This window comes from Arachis ipaensis, chromosome B4, assembly GCF_059453495.1.
Source record: "Arachis ipaensis isolate K30076 ecotype BB chromosome B4, ASM5945349v1, whole genome shotgun sequence".
In the NCBI taxonomy this organism is placed as follows: domain Eukaryota; kingdom Viridiplantae; phylum Streptophyta; class Magnoliopsida; order Fabales; family Fabaceae; genus Arachis; species Arachis ipaensis.
Window position 1 is genome coordinate 148,299,849 of NC_142439.1, and position 9,205 is coordinate 148,309,053.

General features: G+C 29.5%; 1 protein-coding gene across 3 annotated transcripts; it reads left to right on the plus strand.

Moving 5' to 3' along the window:
* The first annotated feature begins 4,052 nt into the window (after positions 1-4,052).
* Positions 4,053-6,243, plus strand: LOC107635756 (Got1/Sft2-like vescicle transport protein family). 3 transcript variants are annotated; one of them, XM_016339321.3, is made up of 7 exons: positions 4,111-4,355; positions 4,440-4,531; positions 4,602-4,682; positions 5,440-5,537; positions 5,627-5,700; positions 5,806-5,859; positions 5,939-6,243. In XM_016339321.3, the coding sequence occupies exons 1-6, from the start codon at positions 4,328-4,330 to the stop codon at positions 5,811-5,813; spliced, it is 381 nt and encodes a 126-aa protein (XP_016194807.1). In that variant the 5' UTR covers positions 4,111-4,327; the 3' UTR covers positions 5,814-5,859; positions 5,939-6,243. The 3 variants fall into 3 exon arrangements, with proteins under 3 accessions (XP_016194806.1, XP_016194807.1, XP_016194808.1); XM_016339322.3 differs by having other exon boundaries at positions 5,944-6,243; XM_016339320.3 differs by having other exon boundaries at positions 4,053-4,355; positions 5,806-6,243.
* The last annotated feature ends 2,962 nt before the right edge of the window (positions 6,244-9,205 follow it).

The following is a 9,205-nucleotide window of genomic DNA, read 5'->3' on the forward strand; positions in this document are numbered from 1 at the left end:
AAGTTGCTATTGACTACTAAAATTTTCAAAAGGAAAAGTACCCACCAGTAATTAATATTAGTATATACTACTATATATTTACTAATCAACCCACTAAAGTAAACATATTCAGTTTTGCCAAGCTATCTCCCATGATAATAATCCGATGAGGGTATTCAACATTTTGAAAGTCATGAAGCTGCCATGCAGTGATGCAGATGCAGAGAATAATAATCAATCTGCTTATAGATATGGTTTTTGCGTAATGATGAATGGTCAATGGAATTGCAACGAACAAGCTAAGGTTGGTAGGGCCGCCCACAATATTGCATGAAAAGCTTCTTAATTAATTACTTTGCACTACGTGCACATTCATTTCTCTTTTAGTTTTTAAATATCTAATCTACGTTAAAGCCTATGACATTTGCACATATATATTAGCACTGAATATTCGTAGATAATTTTCACCCCAATATTGATTGATATAAGTAATAATAAAGTATCTAAAAGGAAGTCAATTTTTATGACCATGGAAAGCAGCCCCGCAGAATGAATGCTATGACAGTATGACTAGACCATGTCACCATGGTTTTGTTCATATATAATGAATCAAATCTTGCAATTTACATTTTTTTATAATAAAATAATTATATTACGTTATATTAAAAATAAATTAAACTATGTATATTTATATATAAATATATTAATAATTAATTTTAATAACTAATTTTAACAAATAAATAATATTTTTAATAATGAAATACATAAGACAATGATTAAATCTTTATTTTACGAGAATAAAAGAATATTATTATGCTTTGTATATATTTCTCATCATATATATATATATAGTAAAAAATTTAATTTTAATACACCGATATTATATAATTAAATATATGTACAAAATTATTTTATATTAATAATATATTAAAATTAAATTTATATTGTAACATGTTAAAAATCTTTAAAAAATTCAAATTTTTTAAAAAGTTGACACCTGTTCTAACTTCTAAGCATAAAATGCTAAATTATTTTGAAAAAATCGAAGTTGCTAAATATTATAAACATATATATATACATTTTATTAATTATTATGATTGCTAGTCAAAAAGTTTTAATACTATATTACTGGTAAGAATACCGAATTAACAATGCAAATATTACTAATTAATCTTGTTAAAGTGAGAAAATATTAGAATTTTTTGCAGTAAACTTGTGTCGATTGTTGCAGTAGTAGATGGGACTTCTAGAAATTAAGCACTTATCCACTGAGAGCAAAAATTATATTGTATATTTAACTATATAAAGGAACTAAAAGAGCAATGGAAATTCGGGGAACTCTTTGGATGAGTCAAGGGATAAACAAACAAGTTGAGGTATTAGGGGACACACAATTTGTTGCCGGCGTTATTAGGGGCTGCGGCCGCTGAAGCATCCCAAGCAGTAGACTTACGTCTAATAACTTTTTCTATATATATATATATATAGGCGGATTTAAAGAGGTGCCTAAGGTGACTACGGTCCCTATTTTTTTTAAAAAAAATTAGTATTATTAGTTTATTATCATACAATTAATATATATATTAATTATAGATTAAATATATTTTAGTATATTACACATTAAAAAAAATTTACATATTAGTAACTTAATATGTATAAATTATAATGTGTATTTTAATATATTAGTAGCAATTAAAAAATAGATTTAAAAAACAATAAAAGCTTATAAATATATAAATAATTAAAAATTTATTGAAAAATATAGGTTTGGATTAATGTAAAAAATTAACAACTATAAAAAAATGCTTATTCTATGACAATAGTAACAACTAAATAGACTTTTTCAAACAATAAAAATTATTAAAATAAGACTTTAAAACAAGATGAAAAATAAATTTTTAGTAGATTATATGATTGTATATGTTAAAAAAGAGAATGCTTCGGAATTTATTTCAGATGATAAATTGATAATGTTAGTTATATAAAATATTGTAGAATAAATTTAAAAATATCAAAATCCTAAAGTATATAGTTGAATGTTGATTTTTATATAATATAATTATTAATTTTGACCTATATACTATATATTATATTTTGTTGACTTTTTGTTATATTATATTTTAATTTATTTTGTATTTAATTTGACCCCTCTTATAAAATTTCTGGATCCGCCACTATATATATATTTTGAAAACTCTAAATCCTAGTCCTACGATGACAAGAAGTAAATAACTAGAATTTAAGATTTTTAAAATTAATATATAATAAGAGTATTTTAATTATTTTCTATAATAAGGATATTGTAGTTATTTTTTATAAAAAAAATAATATCATTTTAAACCAATTTAAAATTTGATTCACTATTTTTTCAGTTAAATTAATTTATTTAACATAATTTTAATAAAAATAACACAATTTAATTAATTATATGTGTTAAATTTTAATTAATAAAAAATATCTTAGAAAAAACCTTTTACACGTCTTTATTTGAAGACTTCCTTAAATATTATACTGACTTATACTTATGGGCTATGGCGTTTTGGCTGTTGATTACACACGTTAGTAGCTAGCTCCATGCAGGTTCTACACGCTTCTCAGTTAATGGCACGGGGTGTTTGCGCGGTGCGAATAGTTAAATTGTGGTTTACATGTCATTCAATGTTTGCTATATATGTTTTATGTTCGCAAGAAGATGTTAGAATCACACTCTTTAATTGTACCCCACAGACAATCTTTTACGTGACACGAGTCAAATCTAAAGAACACAATTTAAGCAAAAATGCAAATCTTACGTAAGATAAACTTCTTCGGTCGTCGTTCTCGTTGGATTAACTGTTTGTTACGGCGGGAAAGAACCCAAATCATGATATTTAAGCAGGATTAAATCAAGTTTCAACTATATATATTTAGGGTAATTATATAATCTAAAGTAACATTTTAAGGGAAGAAAGCATATATGAAGCACACAGCTTAATAATTATTATCTTGTTAGAGGCTTTATTCGCAAAAAGGCATAAAGTCGTGCGCACACGCATGGGCGTGCGTGAAGAAGAATTTAAAAAATGAAACCTTAGCTTGTATGAGGATTGAATTTTCTTTAATTTTACTTTAGTTGGCTAATGTGAAATCAAAAACCCTAAATGATACTAACCAATTCCATCCGCTGCTATATTGAGCAACTTTGTTTCGCGCTTATTATTAGTACGGCAGTAAATTAAAGCACTATTAGGTGGAAAAGTAGATCCTCCTATACATTACATATATAGCGTTATACAAAAGAAAATTAATAATAGCTAGCGTGCGTGTAATAAGCTTGTGTATATACATGTATGCTTTTTCATGTTTAATTGGTTCACCCTTCCCACTTCTTTTAAGTAAGATTAGAGTATGTATTGTGTATATCACCATGTGCAGAGTGCAGTGCAGAGTGCCAATATTGACCTCACATTAAAATATTTGAATAATAATAATAATAACAATAATAATGATAATGTGTATGCCTGCCTCCCTTTATCTGGACAACTAGGAAAATAAAATTATATGATGTCTCTAAAAGACTGCATGCATGCTACAGAGGAAGTCTACAATGGGGAATGAAGTTTCATTCATGTGTCTCTGTGGCTATAAAGTTTTCCAAGTGTATGCGTATGTGTTGGATTCCCACCATGATCATATCATATATAAAAGAAAAAGAATGAAGAAAGTATTAATAAACACCTTGTTCCAATTAAATGTGTTGTAGCTAGTTAGCTCAAGTGTGAATGGGTGACCAACATTGAGCCATGAATCGGAGAGATAAATATATTAAATAGTGAAAGAGACACAAGAGTGGAAAGCTAGGCGATACCGGATGGCAAGGATAAGAGGGAAGAAGGAAAAGAGTTGGCATTTAGTGGATTTGTAAATGGAGGTTTTAAGTTGAGTGAACCAAGTCTTTGCATAATATTTTTCTTCCTTAAAAAATACAATAACACGTGACCATCTTTTTTCTTTTTTTGGGTTCATGGGTCAAGGTCCACTAATAGATATATGCAAGTAATAGATATATTGGTTGGGCTGGGTGTGTTGTTCTTTAGTGGGCTTAAAGTTAGAATTGAATATATGAGCCCAAAATGTGAAGGGGCTTATGACTCATCTTCCTGAATCAGAAATCCAATCTGAATTCACTTTGCTACTGCAGTGTACAGGTAGAGCGCCGTGAGAGGTGATGACGGTGAATCTGTGAGCCGAAGAAGCTGTAGCACGCTCTCAGCCCTAAGCTTAGAGGTAAATTTGATTTTGGTTGCATCCTGTGAATGATCAATCATCCAGATCCAAAGAACTTTGAAGGTTGCTTTGATTGATCCACATGGCATATGAATTAACCGAGATGAAGAGTAAGCATTGATTAATTAATTAATTAATTAATTGCAAGTCCTCGTGTGTCTTTGAACTGACTTTTTGACGTGCAACACTGGCAGAGGCCGGTATAGGCCTGATTGGTTTGGGCATCTTTTTCACATTCCTTGGAGTTGTTCTTTTCTTCGACCGCGGTTTGCTTGCTCTCGGAAATGTCAGCATCTTTCTTTCATTCTTTGTTTCTTTGTTTGTATGGTCTCTGATCGTATTGTATGTGGAATCAGATATTTTGGTTGGCAGGGGTAGCCATTTTGCTTGGATGGCGTTCCATGTTGAGTCTCTTTACAAATCCAGCAAACTATAAGGTTCCTCCCCGTTTCTTAACTCTTATCAGTCCTTCTATATTTTGTATTGTCCATTAGACTGAGAGGAGATATGGATAGAGACAATGTATACAGAGACACGGGGACAATGAGAGGAGATATGGATAGAGACAATGTATATAGAGACACTGTTATTCTGAAAGGAAGGACGCGGAGATACTAACAAGACACAACTTATTTTTTATTTTTTATTTCATTATTTTTGTTAATTTTTCATAATTATATTTTTTATTATTATATTTTTCATCTCAAATTTTTTAATGAAAAAAATGAGAATAAATTAAATTTTCATAATTTGTTGTAGTTTATCGGCTAAAATTTTTATATATGAATAATTTTAATGTGAAATACAAAAATATTTGATCATTTTGGTGTTCTACACGGTTGTGGTAGTAACACAAAACGTCGTTGACGTTTTGCGATAAAAAAAATTTTTTAATCATGAAAGAACAAAACGTCGCTGACGTTTTGTAATAAAAAATATTATTTTAATTGAAGAAACACAAAACGTCAGTGACGTTTTGTAAATGGCCATAGTTGTGCTCAACACATAGTTTGGTTCATGATGAAGGATTTCACTTCTAGTAATACAATATTAAAAAGAAAAAGTTCTAGTTTATCACCAAATAAAATACAAGAACACAAAATTTTGTATCTCTGTCCATCAGTGTCTTGTTCTGTCCTATTTTCAGTGTCTTGTCCTGTAAGCAGCCTAAATTACTTACTTTCCTTTTTGCAGGGTACTGCGTCATTTCTTCTTGGCCTCTTTTTCATTTTTGTGAGGTTGCCCATAGTTGGCATTCTATTTGAAATATACGGCTGTTTTGTTCTTTTCGGGTTAGTTCATCACTTTCATTTCTATCTATATATGAATGAATTAACGCTTCATTCAACTCTCATTTTATCATTCATGCTTTTGCTTGCAGTCGTTTTTGGTCATCGATCAAAGTTTTCCTCTATCATATCCCTCTTCTTGGATGGATTATACAGTTTATTTCCCGTAAGTCTTCATCAATCAAGTGATGAAATTCTGATTCCAATTTGCCACTTCTCTTTGCAATCATGATAAATTTGGAGTTGAACGTTTCTTATGATTATTTTGCAGCTCCGTGATCTGGTTTCCAAAGGCACAATGAGGTTTCGATGTTGTTTATAAGATGTATGTGTTTCTTAACCGGCTTCTCAAGAGTTATGTTTCTTCGTCGGTTCTAATTGTTAATTTACTTTGCTTTGTGAAGATCAGAATTGCAGTCATCATTTGTTTTTGCAACAAGTATCCGTTAAGTAAGCCATGTTTAAGCATAACTGACACTCTTAGTTTGCTAAAGAATATTATTAAAGTGAAGTAACTCCATTAAGGAACACTCTAGTTGATGTAATATTAGATGGAGTCTTTGTCTAGACGAAAACATTATTTTCTTGTGTAATTCTTTAAAATTGAGTGTAACACAAATCCTTCAGAAAAGTTAAGGGATGTCCCAATGTTATTAGTATGTTTATAATAAAACATAAAATGGTCAACAAACAACAATGATTCACAAGATGATTAGTGCTTTTGCAGATTCTGAATAAAATATCAAACAAAACTTATTCCTATACTTAATAGAAGCGTAGACCGGTTGAAAACAGAGATATAACGTTGGCTATATTTTCACAATATATGAATGAGGCACAAGAAGTTATTTTCTACTTCTGAATTGCTATATGCATATTCAGATGACACCTTCACTTCATTTCATTTTAACTTGTATTATCCTCCTTCTTATTAACTTAAAAATGCACTTGAAGTTGTTACTTGTTAGGGTGGGATTAGAGAAGAAAACAAAGAATGTAACTGAACGTTTTACAAACATAAAAGTTGAATTTAATTTTAATATATTGTCTGTAAAATAGTTTTACACGTGCATCCAATTTTGTGTTATGTCAGTAAAAATAATTATTTTTTACATTGACCACACTAATAATCCTCCAAAAAATGAATGTAATTGGATGATTCTGTTTACATTGTCAATGCATCAAAATCAAACTCCAAAAAAAGTTAGTGTATATTTCTAGTTGATATTCAAAGTAGCTGGTATGATATGACAACTTTGCAATGAATAAAGCACGAGGATTTCAATCATAATAATTCAGAGACGAATGGTTTACATTCAAGAAAATGTGAAAATCAACTGCTCCCATAAATATAATCAAATAGGCAGAGCAGACACAAATATTCAGAAGATATTATTACGTAGTAAATGATGATTATTTTTGTATGTCCAAATAAAATTAATTAGTAGTAAGTGATCATAGTGTGATGAATGGACAGAGCTGAAATAACAGAGTGAGACAATTTATAAGATTATTTTAACTGAAATTAGAGAGGACAAATAATCATGTTGATTATGGTGGCAATTGCTTGATAAATCTTTTTGGTCAACAGCTTGCATGTGACAGATAAGACGACAAAAACATGATATAAAATTAGAAAATTGCTCGACGAAGAAGAGGAAGAGGAAGATGGGGAGGAAGAAGAGGAGGACAGAAGGGAGAGGGTGAGGTAGAGGAAGGGGAAAGGGATAGAGAGGGGATGAGGAGGCTGGCCAAGGCAATAAAGAGGTTTGGGGAAGTGTATAAGAGAGCGAAACTACAGAAGTTGAGGCAAATGGTGGATTTGGGTTGAGAATTTGGAAAGTAGGTTATAAAATTAGAATTCAGTTAAGGGTTGGCTATGTCATCATTTCTGTTTGTCACATAAAATATTTGTTTGTCACACCACTTTTTTTATGTTAACAGAACACATCTGTTTTTGTAGATGATTATTTTTGGCATGTTTTTAAATTTATTAAGGATATTTTTGTTGATAATAAAATTGAGAATTATTTTTGTCAACACCAAAATATTTAGGGGATGTTTTTGGTTGTTAACCTTTTGATTTTAAAGTTATTATTTTGACAGTGTTGGTCGACAAAGTGATCTCGACAATAATGTAAGTAGTGAACCTAGTATGCAGTGGGAATAATTATCTTTAAGTTTGCTTTGAGATCAACACGTAACAACATGAGATTGGTTGAGAATGTTTATAAATATAGTGACAAACGATGAATGAGGGTTGAAAATTTTCCTCAAAAAACACACTTGTTCTCTCATATATTTTAGCAATTTTCTATCACATTGTCTAAATTAGTCTTTTGCCTAGATTTCCTTCTATGTTTTCTTTTTTGTATTTCTTTTAATTCTATAATCTTTATATCCTAGGAAGTTTATGTTTTCTTTGTAATCTAACACTCCTAGTTTATGTGGAATTTATGTATTTTGCAAACACTTCGAAGATCTGTGAAGTGTTTATTTCAACTTTATCAAATAAAATAGTTTTTTCTTTCATGTTTAGTTTTGATTATACATAATTCTTTTTTCTTCTTCATCATTAATAAAGTAGAGATTTTAATACACATAAAACTAGTACTCGCAAAAAGAGTAAATTTTTCTCTCAAATATTAGATTTCGAACTATTTTGATTGTTTGCAATTGTTATCGTTATCTTTGCATTCGATTGTTAAATTATCAGCATAACAGATATAATGTTAAACCTATATTATAGTTGTTAATGTTGCAATTTAGACTAAAATATAAAGGGGACGGGCAAGCTATAATTGAGTCATATATTAGATATATTTGTAATTTTAAATTCATTTATACGCTACGAGTCGCTTACAATTATCAAATAATCAGGTAAACGATCCATGACAAGCGCGGCTTATCTAAGAACCAGATTAATGAGGTTTTTTCGAACTTTCTATACACTAAATTATTTACAAAATGAATACTTAGTTTTTACTAATCAACATGAAATGAATATATATACCTGAACATTGTACTTGGCAAAAGAGGCACCGTTAAGAAATCTCTTTCATGATTCATCTGCAGTATATAGTATTGTATTGTGGTGGAGCAGCTGGTGAGAAGAAATGGAATACTGTAAGAAAGAAAACGTCAAGGAAGAACCACAAATAATTTAAGCCTGCCAACATGCTTTTCTTAAAGAATCAGGTGGCCATTAATTAAGTGAAACTATCTAAATCAAAATCATGCCTCCATTTTTAGTTTGTTTGAAAAACATTAAATATTAATAAACTTGGCGACTATTTCGCATGCCTTGCTATAGCAGATCCAGAATTGTAAAATTATTCTTCTCGATTTTGGTTGATGCTAGTAATATGTGGTAACGTGTTTTGTCGTTTATTGTAATTAAGACGACTTATCCTCCTTCGTATTTAATTAATCATACGTAAGTCAAAGATTAACATGCATAATGTGTACAACACTGAATTTTTTTATTTAAATTAGCAAAATATAATATTTACTAAAATATGTAAAATATGGAAAAATTATAATTTCACATTTATATTACACATTTTAAATATATAGCATAAAAAATTCCTAACAATAGAAATGAAATATAGTGTACTGATATATAATACATTATTAAAAAAAAAATAACTGATTGTACTCGAAATATGTTT